General features: G+C 37.6%; 2 protein-coding genes across 3 annotated transcripts; both read right to left on the bottom strand.

Annotated features, from left to right (window-relative positions):
- Positions 1–466: 466 nt before the first annotated feature.
- On the bottom strand, positions 467–3,654 carry pdcd7 (programmed cell death 7). Its single transcript, XM_059506592.1, has 5 exons — positions 2,628–3,654; positions 2,018–2,156; positions 1,497–1,727; positions 1,038–1,125; positions 467–943 (listed from the first exon to the last, which is right to left on the bottom strand). Exons 1-5 carry the CDS (start codon positions 3,555–3,557, stop codon positions 823–825), a joined length of 1,509 nt encoding a protein of 502 aa, XP_059362575.1. The 5' UTR covers positions 3,558–3,654; the 3' UTR covers positions 467–822.
- Positions 3,655–4,603: 949 nt separating this feature from the next.
- LOC132101534 (ATP-dependent Clp protease ATP-binding subunit clpX-like, mitochondrial) lies at positions 4,604–20,686 on the bottom strand. Of its 2 annotated transcripts, XM_059506571.1 has the most exons (14): positions 20,351–20,685; positions 19,653–19,804; positions 18,718–18,835; positions 17,702–17,856; positions 17,426–17,588; positions 15,112–15,153; positions 13,916–14,092; positions 13,618–13,782; positions 13,440–13,528; positions 12,753–12,917; positions 12,247–12,549; positions 11,475–11,567; positions 11,254–11,360; positions 4,604–5,800 (listed from the first exon to the last, which is right to left on the bottom strand). In XM_059506571.1, exons 1-14 carry the CDS (start codon positions 20,403–20,405, stop codon positions 5,710–5,712), a joined length of 1,875 nt encoding a protein of 624 aa, XP_059362554.1. In that variant the 5' UTR covers positions 20,406–20,685; the 3' UTR covers positions 4,604–5,709. The 2 variants fall into 2 exon arrangements, with proteins under 2 accessions (XP_059362554.1, XP_059362563.1); XM_059506580.1 differs by lacking the exon at positions 15,112–15,153 and having other exon boundaries at positions 20,351–20,686.
- Positions 20,687–21,083: the final 397 nt, after the last annotated feature.

Here is a 21,083-nt window from a genome sequence, read left to right as displayed (position 1 = left end):
GTGACCTCGGCATCCTGGCTAAATTCGCCCACTGGCCTCTGACCATCATGGCCTCCTAACAATCCCCATACACTGATTGGCTTCATCACTCTGTCTCCTCTCCACGAGTAAGCTGGTGTGTGAAGGGCGTTCTGGCGCACTATGGCTGCCGTCGCATCATCCAGGTGGATGCTGCACACTGGTGGTGGATGAGGAGATACGCCCTGATTATGTAAAGCGCTTTGAGTGCCTAGAAAAGCGCTATATAAATGTAATGAATTATTATTATAAAAGAAAAATCGATAACTTTGACCCATACAATGTTTTTTTTGTTGTTTTTGTGGCTATTGCTAAAAATAAACCCCAGTGATTTAAGACTGGCTTTGTGCACCAGGGTCACAAATATACTATGCAAAAAAGGATTTATGCAAAATATTAATGAAAATAAATATACACGCCATAATATAATAACATTTACACATCATAGTAGTATTTATTCTATTCATTTGATGTGATTTAAATAAAACGTAACTATTTTAGTCATTTTAATGTTATTATAATCTGTATTGCATCAACAACAATCTAATAAAAATCAACACTGGGAATAATGACAATAAAAAATCCAAGCACATAAGTAATAATTTGTGTAAAATGCACTTAACAATCGTAAAAATTATGAAAAAAAGCTTTGTTTTCTTTATGCAAAGCATTTCGTTGATTTAAAGATGACATGTTTTCTGGGGATCCACTCAATCTAGTATCATTTAATCTGGTCACACATTTTCCCAGCCAAACCTTTTTCCCCCCACATGAATGTGTGATCCGTCGGATCATAACTGAGCATCATTTCTCCAGGGCTGTGGCCCAGAAGTCGTCAGCTGGTTGTTCGGGCAGAACCCAGCCCGGAGGAACTGATGTACCGTCAGGGTGTTGGTCAGAAACCAGGAACTGATCCCACTCTCTCCTGTCAGCCGAAATATGACATCAACACATACTTTGAGTTAAGTCACATTTACTCCGAGTTATTTTTAGAGTTCACTTCTGATCTGAAAACAGACCTTATTTGAATCAGCGCAGGAAGGGAGTGCTCTGCCTGCGTGTAGTAATCTAGGAACGGCTGAAGAGGGTGATCAGGTGGCAATTCAGCTAAAGAAAAAGAAACTAATAGAGTTTACAAGAATGCAACTGAAGAAATGCACATTTTATTTAATATCGATCTACATCTTCCATTTTGTGCTGAGGTATCTATAAAACACAGCACTTATGAACAATGAAAACAAGGCAATAGGTGACATATAAATCCCACTGCACGAAAAGATCACCAGTAGGTTTATTTTGTACTATTTCAGGATGCATCTGTACACACAGTGAAGCACATCCTCAAATAGCACAGAGACTCAGAAATGACTATACTGCCACCTTGTGGTCTCTTTAAAAAAGTTGAATGATTGAACAGTGTTTCACTGTGTGTGTGTGTGTGTGTGTGTGTGTGTGTGTGTGTGTGTGTGTAAAATCACCTCCAAACAGCATTGTGTCCACCTGTCGTTTCTTCTGCAGCAGCTTCTCTTTCTCTTTCTTCAGTCGTTTCTCACGGTCTCGCTTGCGCTCCTCCTCCTGTTCTCCCTCCAGCATGACTCTCAGAGCTTTCTCCTCTGTAGCGTACACAGCCGTGCGCTTATGGATCAGACTCCTCAACCGCTCCAAGTGACCCTCAAACCTCTCGTCGCTCTCCTTTCCTGGAAACATGCCTGATAAAATGGGGAAAAATAAATGGAAATCGAGCCTTATAGGTGAAGTGATTAGACTGAACGAATCTCCGAACATGACGAAGAAACGAAATCTCTTGAAATTCTTTTTTTATACCCCAGTTTCATATTTAAAAACAGCTATAAATACTGATATTCTTATATTATAACAGATATAAATAACTGATTTCTTCAAAAGGTGTGAATAATAACGTTATACAGACCACAAAGTGTCAGATCAATTTCTTGGGGACATTAAAATCAAGCAAACAAAATCATATTTTTTGCTGTACCCTTCCTGGCTGCAGCCTCTTTCCTGAGTTTTCGGAGTTTTTCCAGTGATTTGAGGACGTCCAGCATTCTCTTGGCATCAGCTTGTTTCTTTCTGACTTCTGAGAGAACAGCATCAGCTGCCAGCTTCAACTCTTTCTCCTGAACCGTAACACAACATTTAGATCAGAGATATTTCTGGACATTTATTGCATTCTCTGAAATTTACACTATTATATATTCTCTCTCTCTCTCTCTATATATATATATATATAGAGAGAGAGAGAGAGAGAGAGAGCGAGAGAGAGAATATATACAGTATATTGCCAATTTATATAGTATAATATTTAAAATAATAATACAGTTTAATATTGCAAAATTATATAGCATAACTAATATTTAAAATAATAATATAGTATAATATTATAATTAAAGAAATAATACAATATAATATTACAAAATTTATATAGTATAACTAATATTTTAAAAAAATTATACAGTATAATATTAATTAATATTTAGAAATATAATATTTGATGGGACATTTTAAGGAATATTTGATTAAAGAGCGATGTATAACAGGATTGAACCACACTTGTGGCCCAACTGTTGAAAGCTGTGAGTTGTCCTCACTCTGTTCTTCTCTTCCACTTCAAGAATGCGTTTCATCTGCCATTTATCAATCTCGGCCTCTCGTTCGGCACGTCTAGCCTCCTGCTCCAGCTTCTCCTCCTCGTGCTCCATCTTTCGTCTCCTCATCCTGGCTCTCTTCTTACGAATCAGCAGCAGTTTCCTCTTGAGGCCGCCGACACAGTCCGGGTCCTTCAGGTCCGTCAGGCTCTCCTGGAGGTTGTTCTTCAGCTCGATCGCTTTTGAGAGGCTTTCGGTCCAAACGTCCTCGTTCTCCAAACTATCCTTCAGCACCTGACACAGCCTGTTTAACTCGGACAGCATCTGGACAGTCCCATACAGCTTCTGTCGGACCTGAGAGAGGAACGGCTTGGACTCGGTTTGCTTCGGTTCAGGGGATGTGTGTCTTCTCTTAAGCAGGAAACTCCGAATCCATTGCTCGTCTCTCGATCTCTGCAGGGATTCTTCATCAGAAGCTGTTATTGAGATGGATTTACTCTTGTTTTGGTTGTTTTGTTGGCCGTCCAGCCAGGGTCTGTTCATAGACTGACTGTTGAATGGGTAGTTCTGCCGGTTGGAGGAGTAAAGCTGATATGATGGAGGTGCTGCATTTGGATGTTGAGGCTGGTTTGGTGGGACCTGTCCCGTGAAGTGATGCTCTGGAGGACGCCACTGGTTCTGGGACCAGCACGGAGGCGGGTTCTCGCTGTGCTGCGGAGGGGGTCTGCTCGGGTCGAAGGTGGGGAACGGGGGCCAGAGATGCTGCTGCAGCGCCGGAGGTGGATGCTGATACAGGGGCCACGTATGTCCCGCTGCGGGGGGAGGAGGTGGTCCCGCGCCTCCACCTGCATAAACAGCGCGATTTAAACCCGCGGGAGCGCCGAAGGGAGGCGGTTGGGCGCCCGTGTAACTGAACTGATGATGATAATCCATTCTTTCAATCCGAAATCAACCGCAACCCGGTGCTGAAGCGCGCTGTTGTGAGCGACGCCGAGGACAAGCTTTAAACGGAAGTTATGAAGGAAGGACTTCCGGTACGTCTTCAAAATAAAATCCCTTTCAAGTTAAAAGTGATGGATAGTTCCTAGACGGTACAACCAAACAGGGATAGCATATAAATCTCTAAATATCTCTCTTTCTTTCTCTCTTTCTTTCTCTCTCTCTCTTTCTTTCTCTCTCTCTCTCTCAAGTTTATGATTTTTTTCTATGCTGTAACGTTAACTGGTCATGTTTTTTCGTAACTTTTTTTTCTAATGCATACTCCTACCGGGAGCAGCTTTTTTTTAATAGTATTTTTTTTTTCCTGAATGCATTTTATTTTTAATTAAATTAAATGTGTATATAGCACTGTGCAAAAGTCTTAGGCCATTAGTATATTCACCACCACCACCACAAAATAATGGTTTTAAGCAAGTTGTTTCCATCTTTTGCTGTAGTGTGTCTGTAGGAAATATCAGTTTACATTTCCAAACATCCCTTTCACCATTAATTGTAATAATCCGGTGAGATCTTTGCATGCACAAGAAAAGCTCGTTTAATTTTTTTATCTAATAAATTAAGCACTTGTTAGTATTTTTCATTATATATGATGGATTTATATATAAAATCATTCAGTTATTTTGTCCATTATATCCCTCTTTGTTTGTTCCCGTTTAATAAATAAGTAAATAGGTTTTCATTGTTTATTATTAATAAATCAATGAACAGTTTACCTTCAGATGACAACTTCGGCATCATTTAGCTACTCACCCTCGTGTAGTTATAACTTTATTCCTTGCAAAACAAAAAGAGAAGTCAGACAGAATGAAAGCCTCCTTTCATCATTCACTTTAATTGCATCTCTTCATACAGTGTTAGTGAATGAGGACTGAGGAGGTCATCCACATTTGTGTTCAATGGAAGAAAGGACTGGAACAACACAATCTTTCTCTAATCCTCATTGCAGTGTTCATTAAAATATAACAGAATACCTGCATTGCTCGGTGATAATATTTACATTTTATTCCTTACATACATTAGTTTTGTACATCTGTGCTTAAGTGTGAGGATCAAAAACATACATGGTTTCTACTCTCTCTATACAAAAATTAACCCCTTCCCCACCTTGCACTTAATTCATATCATTCTGTAACAACGCAATTCAAAAGAAAAAAAAGCAATAAATTTCTGTGGAGCGACTAAAAATGAGTTTAGCAGAGATCACTGAGAAACTACTGCAGTTAGTGATGCACAACTTTCTCAAAGAGACCAAAGTTACTCGTGTACCATTTGTTTTAATCTGGCCAATACAAATAAATCTTCCACCACTGGGCCACTTTGTGAATAACAACAGAATTTCTTGACAACACATTGATACAATTCAATACAATTCCAGAAAGTCACTGATATTCTTGACTCTTATCATAATGCAAATAGCAGCTTGAGTGTACTAGCAAAACTGACATGTAAAAATCCCATTGCATTGATTGAAGGGGGAGAAAAATACAAGTCGGAGACCCAATTAACTTAAATTCATATTCAGATGGGTTTCTAATTATTATACATGTGTGTCAGCTACAAAAACTGATTTACCATGGACATATTGGGAGACTTTATAAAAATGATCAGATATAGCTTAATAAGAATCTCTAATTGTATCAATATAACAGTATAACTATTACATGACCAATGTGACACAAATGTGTAATTTATTCCAAGCTGGACAAAGAAAAACTTTGTGAATATGAAGTCAAACACACATTGGTACAAGCCTTCTTCACTTTCTGTCTGTTTGGTGTCCAATCAAACAGTTCATAAAATCACTTGCAAGATCAAGTTAATAAGAATAAAATAAAATTCTCTTTACATTTCACATACTGTTAACAATCTCTTTACGAGGAAAGTGTCAGGGGAGAATTAGGTTTATTTTAAACTCATTTCTCTACGCCATGATTGCTTAAAGTAAAGGTAAGATTTGGGATATTTTCGAGGAATAAGATTTTCCAAAGTGAGTAACAAATCATCACTAGCATACAGTGAGAAATGGACCCTTGGGAGAACTAAGGAGCTAAAAAAATGTCTTGACTATAAACTGGGTTTTTCGTTTTTAGTTCTTGGCAGCATCAGCGTGTCTTGTCCAGTTTTCCTCTTCGATTCCAGAGTCGTACTCCTCCTCAGAGGAGTCTTTAGCTGCAGCTCTGAGAAATGAGGAAAGCAAAATGTCAATGAGATGAATTAAAATGACCACAAAGTGCCATTAAACAAATGAGACACTAAATTCAAAGGGACAGCAATGTGTGCTGGAGAGAACCATTTCTGTTAATAATAATCAAATAAATAAAGAATTTTTAATTGAATCCAGAATGAGGAATCTTTACTTGTTTGCATTAAAAAATAATGATACCGAGCAGATAAAATATTTTTCTTGATATGAATTATTTTTATATATATAAATAAATAAATAAAATAAATTACATATATATATACACATATACATATGTATATTAGTGGTGGGCCGTTATCGTCTCTAACGTGCTGCGTTAACGTGAGACTCTTATTGGACGATAAAAAAAAAAATATCACCATAATCTATTCTCAAAGTTGGAGCTGGACACACACACACACACACACACATACATATACAATTTAAATTATTTTTTGCTAAAACGGTTTAACCCCTTAACTGTCACCGTCCCACAGGTGGGACGTTTGCCATTATATTTTTAAAACAATAATATCTTAGTAAAAACCTTAAGTAATATTGACAAACTATATATCATTTGAAAGCTTACAATCTCTAGTTTTCATATGTGGTATTTGTTTTTTAAAATAAATTACACAGGAGCAATAATTTATCAAATTGCAACAAGAATATTTCATTCTCATTAGGCGTGTTTAGGTCTTTATTCTGAAATAGTGAAAAACATGAAAAATCATGAAAGATTGTTAGAAACCTCAGATTATTTTCATGCCAAGAATTCAAAATACAACACCAATTCAATTTAATGAGAAAAAAAGTGCTGAAAATGTTTTAAATATAAAGAAAAATATTATGTATTCTCGATTTGTGATGCGGCTGAGAGCTATAACGTGGGTTTTTTTGCGTTTATTAGAGGTTGAATTCAAATCAAATTCATCCAAACTGCCCATACTACTTCTGAATAGGATGTCTACTTCATAAATTATATGAAAATTATGGAAAAATATAGTTTAGATCACTAAAACCATATATGGAAATGAAGGCGCCCTTATATGGTCAGTAAGGAAGCTTGGATGTGATCTAATGAAAAAACTATGGTACATGTGCCCCAAACAAAATCTTATAGAAAGCTCATTTTTTTAGATATCAACCTCAAATTTGGAACACAACTTGTTCAGATTTTTGGTTTTGATTTTCTTGTAATTTTAGAGTAAAAAATGTTTTGTAAAATATATATTTTATATAAAATATAAATGATCATATTTTTACTTTATACATTTTCATAAACTAAAACTTCTATAACTTTTTTTTTTCTGTTTCACTTTCATAATTTATTTCACTTCTACAATAATCTGCCAAATGTCTTTTTTGCGTTTATTTATTCATGGTTGATGTAACATGGAGCATGCTTTCAATGAGCCTGTCCATTTGATACATGATCATGCATGAAATCCAGGGGGATTTTTTTGTCCTTTTTGTGGGAGGTTTTAGTTACAACACACTAGATTCTATGTTTGGTAAAGTCTTCTGATCAGAAAGAACCCACCCTCATAAACTTTGTCCAATAATGATCAGGAAAGTAATTCCAATAAGTCTCAATGTCCAACCAGAGCAGCCAGAGCCGTATCTAAGGCTTGTAAGATCTCAGCAACTCAGCTGGCCTATGGGCTCTTTGAAAATGGATATTTACACAACCGTTGTCCAATCCATGGCTGATTGTCTGTGGTTGCTAATCACATGTCCACGTGCATTTTGAAAACACCTGCTGATTGTTTGTAAACGTGCATCAAATGAACTGGCAATCAGCAGGAGCAGCCATTTCATTTGCACCTTCACTCCATGGTTTGTGACATGAATCCACAGAGGCCAAACAACAAATTTTATACACTTTTAGAAGTGATAGACAAGGTTTGTGAATCTAGTGAAGAAGAGCTGAATGAGGAATCTAGTGATGAGGAGCCAGACCTACTTTTTTCAGAAGTGAATGCATCTGAAGCATCTCTAGATCGGTAAGTTGCATTATACTCTTTCCCAATTTGTGATAGGGAGCAGTGTGTAAATGTGATATGTAATTATGTGGGCCTATTCTATTTATATCTTGAAATATTTTGCTATATTTATATTTTTTATATATGTTAGGGAGTAGCTTGCAAATGTGTAATTATGTATATTTCTGTTGAAATATATCTCATGAAACACATTGCTATATTTGTAAATGTCAATGCCTATATATGGGATTTGTAAATATATATTTTTATGTGTGCATTTGTCTATATATATATTTACATTTTTATATATTGTTGTGATAGGCATTCAGATGATTCTTTTGATGACGACTGCCAACCATCAACCTCTGTGGCATCATTTCCAACTGCTTCTAGTAGTTTTGGAGAAAGAGAAGGAGCCAGAAGCAAAGACAAAACAAGAGGGAGAAGCAGTGACAGAGGAAGATGGAGAAGCAGTGGCAGACTAAGAGAAAGAGGGGAAAGCAGTGACAGAGGAAGAGAGAGAAGCAGTGACAGACAGAGAGGAAGAGGGAGAAGCAGAGACAGAGGAAGATTGAGAAGCAGTGGCAGACTGAGAGAAAGGGGGAGAAGAAGTGACAGAGGAAGAGGAAGAAGCAGAGACAGAGGAAGATTGAGAAGAAGTGACAGAGGAAGAGGGAGAAGCAGTGGCAGACAGAGAGGAATAGGGAGAAGCAGAAACCGAGGAAGAGGGAGAAGCAGCGGTAGAGGGAGAGACAATGGTCATGGCAGAGAAAGATCTTCATCTGGCTCCAGTGGTGTTTCCACTAGCACCGATGATCGATGGTACACCCAAGAAGAGCCTGATGTTTCACCACCAGTGATAAAATTCAGACCAGCTCGAACACCTGGACCTCAAATTATTGAAACCGATTCCTACAGTCCTCTGCAGTTGTTTCAACTTTTTTTTTCATCCTCGGTTTGTCAGACCATCATCCGGAATTCGAACAGCTATGCTGCTGAGCACCTGGAGACAGCAAGAAGGCCAAGGCAGGAAATCTCCCTGAAGGACTTTTTCTCATTCCTCTCAGTAGTGATATATATGGGTTTGGTGAAGCTGCCTTCAGTTTCAGACTACTGGAATGGGTCCAGACTGTATGGCATTAGGTTTCCAGCATCAGTGATGTCCTGCAGGAAATTTCAGGCCGTGTCCTCAGCACTCCACCTCAGCGATCCTAAGGTAGATGCTGAGAATGCAAAAAATAAAGGAACCCCTGCGTTTGACCGTCTGAGCAAAATCAAACCAGTGTATGAGCAGATTCGGGAAGGATGTAGAAGTTTTTATCACCCACATCAGAAAATCGCTATTGACGAAAGAATGGTGGCATCAAAGGCAAGGATATGTCTGAAGCAATACATGAAAGCGAAACCAACAAAGTGGGGGTACAAGCTTTTTGTCCTTGCAGACTCCCTAAATGCCTATACTTGGGATTTTTTCATCTACGAAGGGAAATCTCCAGTAGCTCAGAGCCAGCAAAACAAAGGTCTGAGCTACGAATCGGTCATGGCTCTGGTGGATGAAAAGGTCTTGGGATCAGGCTACAAATTATATGTGGACAACTTTTACACCAGCCCGATGCTCTTCAGGGACCTCCTCCAGAAAAACATCTCTGCTTGTGGGACTATCAGGAGCAACAGGGTGGGCTTTCCACAAACCACCCAAAACAAGCTGCCCAAAAATGCTCCCCGGGGAAGCATAAGGTGGAAAAGGGACAACCAGCTTCTCTTTGTCCAATGGAAGGACACAAGAGAGGTATTGATGTGTTCCTCATTCCATTCGGCAAATGGAGATCAGACTGTTCAGAGGAGAGTGAAGACAGGAGATGGAGAATGGACCGTTATGACTGTTCCAATTCCAGCAGTAGTGTCAGACTACAACAAGTAAGCAGAATTTTTTCAGTGGATGATGCAAAAAATTTTTGCAGATATGTTTATATTTTATGTATTGACTTTTATGTATGCTTTTTTACACAGGCACATGGGAGGAGTGGATGTGTCCGATGCCCTCATCGGTTACTACTCCGTTCTAAGAAAAACCAGAAAGTGGTACCGCTCCCTTTTCTTTCACTTTGTGGACATTGCGGTGGTTAATGCTTTCATTATCCACCAGCATCTGGCTGCAATGCAAAGCAAGAGGGCAAAAAATCAGAGGGAATTCCGGGAAGCCCTTGTACAAGAGCTCGCTGATTGGGTGCCGCCTCCTGTTGCTCCTGCTGCTCCTGCTGCTCCTGGTACTCCTGCTGCTCCTGGTGCTCCTGGTGCTCCTGCTGCTCCTGGTACTCCTGCTGCTCCTGCTTCTCACCATCCAGCAGGACACACTCCAAAACACATACAACCATCCAGTAAAGTGAGAAGAAGATGCAGAATGTGCCACCAGAAAACCCCTGTAATCTGCAGTATGTGTGACTTGCCTCTCTGCTTCGTTCCAAAGCGAGATTGCTTCAGTCGCTGGCATGATGGTGACATTTTGTAATCCTTAGCTCTGAATAGTTGTAAATAGTTGCAAATAATTGTAAATAGTTGTAAATAGTTGTAAATAGTTGCATATAGTTGTATGAACAGTTTGTCATTTCGATCTATATAACCACTGTAGATACTATATACTTTTTATTTTGTTTTATTCCTATGTTCAAAAACAATTTATACACAATCAAATTTTGTGTGTTGTGGTGTTGTGAGATAAACAATTTATACACAATCAAATTTTGTGTGTTGTGGTGTTGTGAGATCAAGTAGTAAAGAAGTGTCACCAATGAAGCATGGGAATCCCCAATGGAGGAAAAAATGACACCTAGTGACCTTTGTTGTTACAGCAGCTAAAAGTCTCACAGAAGCTACAAGGTTTGTGATATCAATTCCAAATTTGGAACAAAACTTGTACATATTTTGGGCTTCAAATTCCTAGCATTTTTAGGGTAAAACCTCTTTTGGATTATATATTTTTTCATAAAATAAATATGTTTTTATTATAAACCTTTTTTATTATAATAAACTTAAATTGCTATAACTTTTGATTTATTATTTTTTTTCAACTGCAGACACTTGTACCATAAACCTCCAAGTGTTCTCTTAAAAACAAGACCAGAATCAAGCTTCTATTAAAAAGCATTCCAGAATTACAACCATTTAAATTTAGACATCCCCTTTTTAAGTGTAAACTCAAAAAGGGGGGTGACAGTTAAGGGGTTAACTGCAATGTGCATTACAGTTCAAATAAATATATAAACAAATAAAAAGATGGTGTCTTCAAAGTAAATTCTTCAAATGAATGACAGACCTACTTAGATTTATTTTTTTCCTTAATTTGCCCACTCTAAGCACATTTGATCAGGAAGTGTCAATAGTTCCACGTGTCTCTAAAGAGACTTTAAACTTGACTGCGGACTGATAAGATGAAAAGTAACAAACAAGGTCTTGCAGCTCTCACCGTATGTAGCGAGGTGGCGCTTTTCCATCAACCACTTCCTTGTTCACTTCCACGGCCACAATATCTGAATGTGGCACCTCAAACATGGGATCTAGCAGCAGTTTTTCCTGTTGGGAAATAGTGCCAGCTTATGACCTCACAAGAGCAAATGTCATTATACCAGCTTGCCTTTGAGGAAGTGAAAACTTCACAAAGCAAACAACCAAACAGCATTATCTTACCATTATGGATCTCAGCCCACGTGCTCCGGTTTTACGCTCCAGAGCCAATCTGGCAATCGCTCTCAGGGCATCAGGTGTCATGCTCAGATCACACTTATACAAAACAAAGACACAGCACATCCAGAAACACTTCATCATTCACTTTTTATTTATGTCACCTTTTATTATATATAAGCACTAAAACAATCTGCTTAATAATCTAATAGAAACATATACGTAAGGGATATGTGTACAGCTATAGATATACAGCTAACCATTTTATACCATGGTCTTTTGCCAGCATTGACAACTTAAAGCTATTAATGATGTTTGCAGTGCAATATTTGACCGGAAAGATAAAAATGACAGTCAGTTATGGCTTGTTAGTGCTAGCATTCTGCCCGCTTCAAATCAGACACAGAGATGAAATGGTGAGGTAAGGTCACATTTATTACAATGAATGAATAACATTTATTTGAATGAATTACCGATCAGTCAAGAAAGAGAGAAAGAGATATGACAGTTGCATGAGTGAATCACCTGCGTCTGCGCATCTGTCTCTTACAAACAATGAAGCTATGAGCTTAGTTACTTAAACAGCAATTGTAATATAGAACAGTGATTAAACTGACTTGGAACTATCTGTGCATTAAACCGTTTTAATGCATACCTGCCAGCCAATCAGAATCAAGTACTGAGACAGACCATGGTATAAAAATGTAATATTAATAATTTAATATTAATATAAACACAATTTTTATTTATATATAGAATTTGTAAATCAGGCACCAACCTTGTCCATGCTGAAGAGAGCCTGATACTGAGGCACAACAGCATTGCGTGGCTCTGTGAGGATCCGCACCAGTGTCTCCTCATCCAGGCTGTGCAGTGGAACCACAACAGGAAGACGGCCCACAAACTCAGGAATCATCCCGAACTCAATGAGGTCTCTGGCCTCCACGTGATTCAGAAGCCGGTCCTTCTCCTCGATCTCAGCCACCACGTCCACCTCTCCACCCGTGGTGTTAGCCAGGTCAGCCGCTGCCGCTGCCCGTCGACCTTTCCCAATGTTAGATGGTGTTCCAAACCCAAGGTACTACATATGGAATATGAAGGCAACAGCTACATTATAAAAACAGAATTTTCCATCGTGAAAATGTTTTTATTTTCTGAAAAACCTCCTTTTTGAACCTAGACGGTTCATCTGATTTTCACCAAAATGAATTAACCGAGAAGGTCTTGCATGATTGTGTAAAATAAAACCTTGTTGTTATGTGTCTACATCCTGTTTTTACACACCTTCTCATTCTTTCTCCTGCTGATGATACGGTCAAGTCCGTTAAACGCTCCAGATGCTACAAACAGGATGTTGGTGGTGTCAACTTGGACAGTTTCACCTCTCAGTTTCCTTGTGTTCTTCTCAGGAACATTAACAATAGTGCCTTCCAGTAGCTTCAGTAAACCCTATCAAAAACAATGAAGCACATGACAGTCATCACCACTAAATTAGTTTCAGCTTATTTTTTAAAATCTTGAAGTAAAGACATTGTATTTTTAGGCACAAATAGTTATTTAGACAAAATTATTTGTATAAGCTGCATTTTATGGAAGCTTGTTTCTGCCACAGGATACATAAAATGTGAAATGGTCAGTAAGTATATCACAATTCTGTTTTTGTGTTTTGCAAGAATTGCCAAAAAAAAAAAAAACAGTGAGATAAAAACTAACTGGGATAAAAAGGTAGCAATTACCTTCTTATTCTGTGGTGGAAAAACATGTTTTCCATAGCATTTTGCAGAAATGAGTCAACCACAAGTGATTAAAGTAGTACAGAAATACAGAAGTGAGATTCCAAGAATAACAGACTGTTTCTGTTAATCTTTAACAGCATTCTTGCGTTTTAGGACAAAGTTCAGCTGAATATCAATGACATATCTGAAGTGCGTGACCTAGTACAGTGAATCTGGGTTATTTTTAATGACCAACCTGCTGCACTCCCTCTCCTCCCACGTCCCTTAACTGATGGATCCCAGGAACGCTCCCTATCTTGTCTACTTCATCCAAAAACACGATACCTGAAACAATTTCAACACCCCAATCAAAGTTTTATTGAACAAACTCCTGGACAACATGGTCTGTGGTTAAATGTCACAAGAAGTGTTACCTTGTTGAGCTTTCTCGATCACATAGTTGGCGTCCTGCAGTAGCTTTGCGATGACTGACTCGATGTCCTCTCCCACGTACCCTGCCTGAGTGAGGGTGGTGCAGTCACAGATCGCAAAGGGAACATCCAGGCATTTGGCCAGTGTTTGGGCCAGAAGTGTTTTCCCTGTAGCACAGATTAGTTAGGTTCCTAAATGTTCATATTAGCACATTCTTTTTTTTTTTTATCTTACTGACCCCTAGCTTATAAAAAAATCTGTCAAATTGTACACAACACTGAAAGAGTGTTTCTGTCTCACCTGAGCCGGTGGGGCCCAGCAGCACTATGTTGCTCTTCTCTAGTTTGATGTCAGTGTGTGTGGAGTCCAGCACTTCTCCTCCTCTCTTCTCTGGAGGTGCCTGCTGGTTCAGCTGCTGCTGCATGGAGGCGCCCAGAGCATTTCCATGAGGACTGATCCCTGCAATCTGCAGCAGCTCTGGACAAATTACACAACAGTAGCAAAAACTAAATACAAAATGCATTTATTACGACTTTTCGAAGATTAGGGAATTCACAAAAGATTTCTGAATTTCAAGGAATCTTCATTATGTATGTAATGATTTAATGCTTTGAAAATCTCAGCTTAAGCGGTTATATATAATTATACAACAGACAATGATTTTGATGTCTCACTCTTTATGTTTACAGCAATGCGCTTGCAATCGCAGTCTATAGGGCAAGACATTCAAAAATGGCTTGAATCAAAACATTCAAAGCGCAATTTGTTTGTTAAAACATTTTTTTAATATTTCAATAAATTTGCACAGGCAAAATTAGCAGGTAATTTTATCAAAATAAATAAACGGGGATGCTGAAATTATTTGTGGTAATTGACAGCATGCAACATATGATGTCAGTTAAGATGAACTTGTGTTGAACATTTCTAAGAGTCAATTTGTTAAAAAAAATAAAAAAAATAAAAGCCTATTTAAGTTATAATAAAATAATAAGAGTCAATTGTTAAATTACAATGTAAAAAATAGATGAAAAACTTAAATATATTAGTATTCCACTAATGAGTACATCAATAATATTAAAATAACACTGAAAACGATAGCACCAAAATGTGTACTCTCATCATCAGTGAAGACTAGGTCAAAACGCTTAGTGTGTACAGCTGCTCTATTCACAAGATCTAATGGGATTTCCTGTGACAGGAGCCTCTGAAAGCTGCATATGATGAGAGTTAAATCAGGTCACTAGGACACTCTCTCTCTCTGCTCGGCTGCTAAAAAATATGACATCATTGTTTCCGATACATGCACTGTCACTTTAAATATGTGTTAATATAACACTGAAAAGAAGTTAAAGGAAATGAAGAAAACTGATGTTTTTTTTGGCATTTGTACAACACCTAAAAAGATCAAAGCAAACTGAAACAACACAGAACAGAAAAAAAAACATTTCAAATGACACGGACAATAATGCAGATTATGGGTGTTGACATACACTTACTTGTAAACCTGTATTCATCCTCCCGTCGTCTTAGCTCTAGCTCTACAGAGAAAGGAGGACAGTTATGACGAAAACACTACCAATTCCCACGGTGCAAGAAACCTTGACCTATTCAGTGCACTCTGCTGCAAAATTGCAACTGAATTGTACAAATGCCAAATGACAAAAAAATGACAGATTGCATAAAATTTTGCTTTTGGATTATTGCTAATGGATAATGTACATCACAATGGAGGTTATACTGGCTTCTAAAAAGAGTAGATTAGAAGATTTAAGAAGGTACACAATGGAGACCTATCATGGGGGGCTAGTCCTTCAAACATGACACATCCGAAAAGAGCACTTAAAGGAAAAGTTCACTCAAAAGTGGAAAATCATTCACCCTTATGCTGTCCAAGGTGTAGATGAGCTTGTTTCTTCATCAGAACAGATTTGGAGAAATGTAGCATTACATCACTTACTCACCTATTAGGGCTGGGACAACGCGTCGAGGTCATCGATGACGTCGACGCAAAAAATACGTCGACGCAAAATATGCGCATCGATATGTCGACCTGTTTTTATTTCTCTAAAAAACGTTTGCAAAACGTTTACCTTATGTGCGCTGAATATACGCGATGGCCGGATCAACATTCTGTCCAACGTTATATAACCAATCCAGGGTTTTTTCTGCATTGATCTTTTTTTTTTGGCGGGTGTCAAAGCCTTATTTGATCGGTGAGTGACAGTGACAGAGCGCGTACGAGAGAGAGCCCCGGCTGCGCGCGCACTCACAGTCTTCAAACAACACGAGCGCTTCTTGCTCTCTCTCTCCCTTGTGCAAAATCAAAATCATTAAACACGATAGAAAAAGGGCGAAACACCAAAGTTTCACGCGCAGTTTCACTCACAGTCTTCAAACTACACGAGCGCTCTCTCTCTCTCTTCCCCCACCCCTCGTGAATATTAACCAAAATCATTAGACACGATAGAAAAAGGGCGGAACGCCAAAGTTTCACGTGGAGCAAGCGGAGATTTTTTTTTCTCCATGACAGGCTGCTGGCTCCCACTGTTAATTTTTTTTTATTTTATTTTGGAAAAGCACTCTCTGTATTAGCTTAAAGCCCTAAAGTTTACATTGGTTACTGTATGCTTTCAATTGCTCTAAACAAGTATTTTGGGTGAACTTTTTTATTGAATGCTAGACATCAAGTTATCAAGTTGTTATTTTCATCTGAAAGAAGAACTTTTTTTCAGTAAGCTAGGCCCTATGTGTTCAGTAAGCTTGTTTCAGTAAGCTATGTGTTTTCAAGGCTTCAAGGTTTTATTGATTTTATTTATTTCTTAGTCAGTCTTTTATTTTGTAATTTTAAGAGCAATAAACATATATTGCAATGTTAAGGAATTCATGTTTTTTTCATTCAGATATGTAAATCAACATGTATAAATTGTTAGTATTCAATTAATGGGGAGATAATCGAAATCGAATCGGCCCGGAAAAATGAATCGTTAGATTAATCGATGCATCGAAAAAATAATCGCTAGATTAATCGTTTAAAAAATAATCGTTTATCCCAGCCCTATCACCTATAGATCCTCTGCAGTGAATGGGTGCCGTCAGAATGAGAGTCCAAACAGCTGATAAAAACATCACAATAATCCACACCACTCCAGCCCATCAATTTACATCTTCTGAAAAGCTGAGTGAAAAGCAAACTCTCATTCTGATGGCACCCATTCACTGTTGAGGATCCGTTGTAGAGTAAGTGATGTAATACTACATTTCTCCAAAACTGTTCTGATGGAAGAAACAAATTTGTCTTTATCTTGGATGGCCTTTGGATGAGTAAACTTTAAGCAAATTCTCATTTTCAGGTGAACTGTTCCTTTAAAAGTAGATTATAATATTAATCCCTTAGCAATCATCACTACTACTATTTTATCATATTTAGGTTTAGGGATTTGTTCAAATCCTTACTTAAGCTTTGATATGTAAAGGAATAGCACACTTCAATGAACATTTAAAATCATTTTTGGATACATTTTCATTTTAATCTTCGAAGCACAAAAACCTGTGATTTTCATCAAAGGATCACTTCTCAATTTCGGGCTTTTAACTGATGAGTAAAACTTGGCTTTCTGATTACATCAAGTACAATTTGTATCCTGTGACAGATTAATACCCTAATGGCTATGAGTCTCTTACATAAGAACGGTTGAGTGAAAACCACCTGTTCTTAACTTCTCTGTGTGTTCGACACACACACACACACACACACACACACACACACACACACACACACACACACACACACACACGCTCTGCAGTACAAACCTCTAGGAGTGAGGGAGGCCTGTTTCTCCACCTCCACCTGCTGCTGCCTGGAGCCTGCCGGCATGTTGTTGTAGATGCGTTTGTAATGATTGTACACGGCCACCGACAAAACCTTCTTAGCATGATCCTGACCCACAACATACTTATCAAGATAACCATAGATCTGCAAGAACACAAAAAAAACAGAGACATTACACACAAAGGCGGGAACCACCAGCTAACCTTGTAGTAGGTTGTTACACTGCTTTAAAATCTCAACGTTTAATGAATATTTACCTTTTTAGGAGGCGGAGGGGGTTTCTGCTGGAAAGCCAACTTGACAGCTTCTGCTGCAGACTCTGGGTCTTTACTCAAACTCTTCTTGGTGTCAGTTTCTGAAAGCACCACAAAAAAGTGGTGGCACTTTTCACATTTCACGAAGCGAGTTGATGCTGCAAAAGAGAAAACACCTTACTCAGTTTTTTTTTTTTTAAATCGCTGAACGATTATTGAATGAAAACGTCAACATTGCTTAGTGAGATTATCCATTCGCAAAGGCTGTTGTCTAATTCAATATATGCGCTATGTGTTTCAGATTGAAAGAGTTTGGGATGCTTATAGTGTTTATTTGGAAACACAACGTGCACAGATCATGTTATATTAAAATAGTAATTTCACAGTTGTACTGTAAAATAAAATTATTTGTACATTTTTCTTGAATATAATTTATTTTACAGTGAAATACTACAACAGTAATGTTCATTATTTTGTTTAAAATGTAATAATGTAAATGTATTTTACAATATAACTACCATATGATATCTATGCATATTGTATTCCCAAATAATAATCATTATAATAATGCGCAGCCCATCAAACACCACCACAAACTGGAAGATTTGAAAGAAAGCCTTGAAACATAATTATGTTTAATTAAAGCAAGAAGTTAATAAATAAAGTTGCGATTTAAATCACAATCAGAAATGTTAGTTTTAACTAATCATCCTTTAAGCCATGTTACTAATTAAAATACCAGCAGATGAAAAAGCAACTTTTTGTGTATGATGTATTTTTAGCACTGAACAGTTAGTTCAGTAAACACTCTGACCTATTTAAACAAGCTCAAGGCCAAAAGAAACCGTAAGTCTTTGGAAATAACAAAAAATGGGATCACCTTGAGTAATCCACTCAGCAGACAGATAATTATAAGAAAAAAAATATTGAATAAAATCAAATAAGATTAAAAAAATGCAATGATAATAAAATAAAATAAAACATTTAACCAAAAAATGTCATATAAATGAAGTACTCACAAACAAAAGTTTCTACATGTGTGCAAGGATCTCCACATTTGGGGCACCTCAGCTGACTTCCTCCTTTCCCAGAATTACTAGAGTTGCTCTTTTTCCCACTTCCTTCACCGACAGATTTCTTAAAAGGAAAACAAGTGTAATAAAACAATTTCCAGGAAGAGGATGACTTTAAGGGTTTAGTTCACCCAGATAGCAAAATTATTTAATTAATAACTTACCCTCATGTTGTTCCAAACCCGTAAGACCTCTGTTTATCTTTGGAACACAGTTTAAGATATTTTAGATTTAGTCAGAGAGCGGTGTTCATCTTCAGTTCTCTCTTCACAGCAGTTCAGTCAGTGTACTGTTTGAGTGCATGCATTACTCCGGGATATTGGTTTGTTTTAGCTCAGAGGGATTGTCAGCCACATTAAAAAAGTTAACAGCTTAAGTCATTTCTGGATTAATGCATATTAGAAATGCGAACCGTTTAAAACGATTCAGTTCGATTTGGTGAACTGAATGATTCGTTCGCGAACCTGATATCCAGACTGCTTTGTTTTGAACTCTCTCTCACAACAGACACGGAAGAGAAGACAATACTGAATTAAGTCGTCGTTTTTGCTATTTTTGGACCAAAATGTATTTTCGATGCTACAAAATATTCTAATTGACCCTCTGATGTCACATGGACTACTTTGATGATGTTTTTCTTACCTTTCTGGACATGGACAGTATACAGTACACACAGCTTCAATGGAGGGACAGAAAGTTCCAAAGATAAACAGAGGTCTTACGGGTTTGGAACAACATGAGGGTAAGTTATTAATTACATAATTTTGCTATCTGGGTGAACTAACCCTTTAAATCGATAAAGTTATCACTTCCTTCTCAAACCCTTGTTGTCAGAGAACAAAGAGTGTATTACATGTAACACCACGTATCTATCATCTTACCTTTCCACCATCTCCATCCTTCATCCCATCTTTTGCAGCATAATACACAGACGTCTCGGAGAACCACCTGACGGGGACGCGGCGTGCCAGATGAACCTCACGAGTCCCCAGGCGGCTCAGTAACAGCAGCTGCACTCCAGAGCCAGAGAATCCTGTGGCACAAACACAAACAGAAGAGCTACAGGAGGAAATAATCTCAAAATAACAATAATCTGATGACAATTATGAAGTTTGATGCGACTCGACAGGACACTGGCAACAAAAACCACACTTTATTGGAGCACATCCAATCCAACATATAAAATAATGTTTCTAATCAGACTACAGGAGTCCTGATAAACAATTGCATTTTCATATTATGAATCGGGTAAGAAATGTTCAGGCGAAACTAACTGATGACAAACATAAAACAAGTAAATTAATTATTATTCAATTATTCAAATCATAATCTGATTATATAAACAAGTCAACATCATGTCCAGGGTTTTTTTATTTATTTATTTATTTGTTTTACTTTTTTAAGCATTACAATATGTATCCTAAATGAAGGCTGACTTGTAAATATGTTTATAATTCATTCCGGTTTGTTTATATAATGTTAGCGCACTAGCAGCAGTGCTAGCCGAGCTAACTAACGTTAGGTTAAAAAAAAAATCAAACAAACATCAATATTTTTCAAAGTGTTACTTTCTTCTTACCTCTGTGAGCTGAGTTTAGGAGTTTTCTCGCTGCTGAAGCACACGTACACGACATGTTTGAGTGTTGTTGTGTTTTTTGACAAACGGAATCGGTTGAAGGTTAGCGCTACCCGAGAGCTAACGCACTGAAAGCCATTCAATACAGGCCCGACGATAATAAACGGCTTACATCTAATCTGTTAATTAATAAGAATCAATCACATTCATATGCGAAATATTTGGGGAGCTTACCTAAACACACAACCAGTCTGAACTAGACACTGAGATATATGAGTAAACAACTGATGATGAAACACTCTCGAGTCACTGAATCATTCTGATCGTCCGAGAATCATCTCAGTCGATAAATCAATCCGCAAAGATTCGAAGAATCATTCGGTTCAGTGAATCAATCTTCAAAAATGAACATTGAACATACTGTTACAATGACATAAAACAAAAAAAGTCCAAAACCGCAACTACAATACACCAGCTGTCTCATACACATTACTGACTTATATTATATCACTACACACTCCTAAAAAATAACTGTCCTAAAACTGTAGAGAGAAAAGCACAACTTGTGAGTCATAATTTTCAGAGTTCATTACAGATGAATTATAGACTAAACAACCTGAACAAAAACTTTGCAATCTACTTAGTGCATCTAACTAATTAACTAAATAAGCATATTAGTTATTTTTGAATGCAGAAATATAATTAAATACAAAACAAATAATACAGGGAAAAAAAC

The sequence above is a fragment of the Carassius carassius genome, chromosome 2 (assembly GCF_963082965.1).
Source record: "Carassius carassius chromosome 2, fCarCar2.1, whole genome shotgun sequence".
Lineage (NCBI taxonomy): Eukaryota > Metazoa > Chordata > Actinopteri > Cypriniformes > Cyprinidae > Carassius > Carassius carassius.
Note: the sequence above shows the minus strand (reverse complement) of the source record. Positions and strands in the feature narration are given on the sequence as shown.

Bases quoted from the DNA above. Each gene is read 5' to 3' on its own strand.
- pdcd7 (XM_059506592.1), bottom strand. From the start codon at position 3,557: ATGGATTATCATCATCAGTTCAGTTACACGGGCGCCCAACCGCCTCCC. The intron at 2,157-2,627 runs GTGAGGACAACT...GTTACGGTTCAG, and splicing joins AAGTGGAAGAGAAGAACAGA to GAGAAAGAGTTGAAGCTGGC. The intron at 1,126-1,496 runs GTGATTTTACAC...CTTTTTCTTTAG, and splicing joins GGACACAATGCTGTTTGGAG to CTGAATTGCCACCTGATCAC.
- LOC132101534 (XM_059506571.1), bottom strand. From the start codon at position 20,405: ATGTCGTGTACGTGTGCTTCAGCAGCGAGAAAACTCCTAAACTCAGCT. The intron at 19,805-20,350 runs GTAAGAAGAAAG...TTTGTGCCACAG, and splicing joins CCTAAACTCAGCTCACAGAG to GATTCTCTGGCTCTGGAGTG. The intron at 14,093-15,111 runs GTAAGTGTATGT...TAATTTGTCCAG, and splicing joins GGATGAATACAGGTTTACAA to AGCTGCTGCAGATTGCAGGG.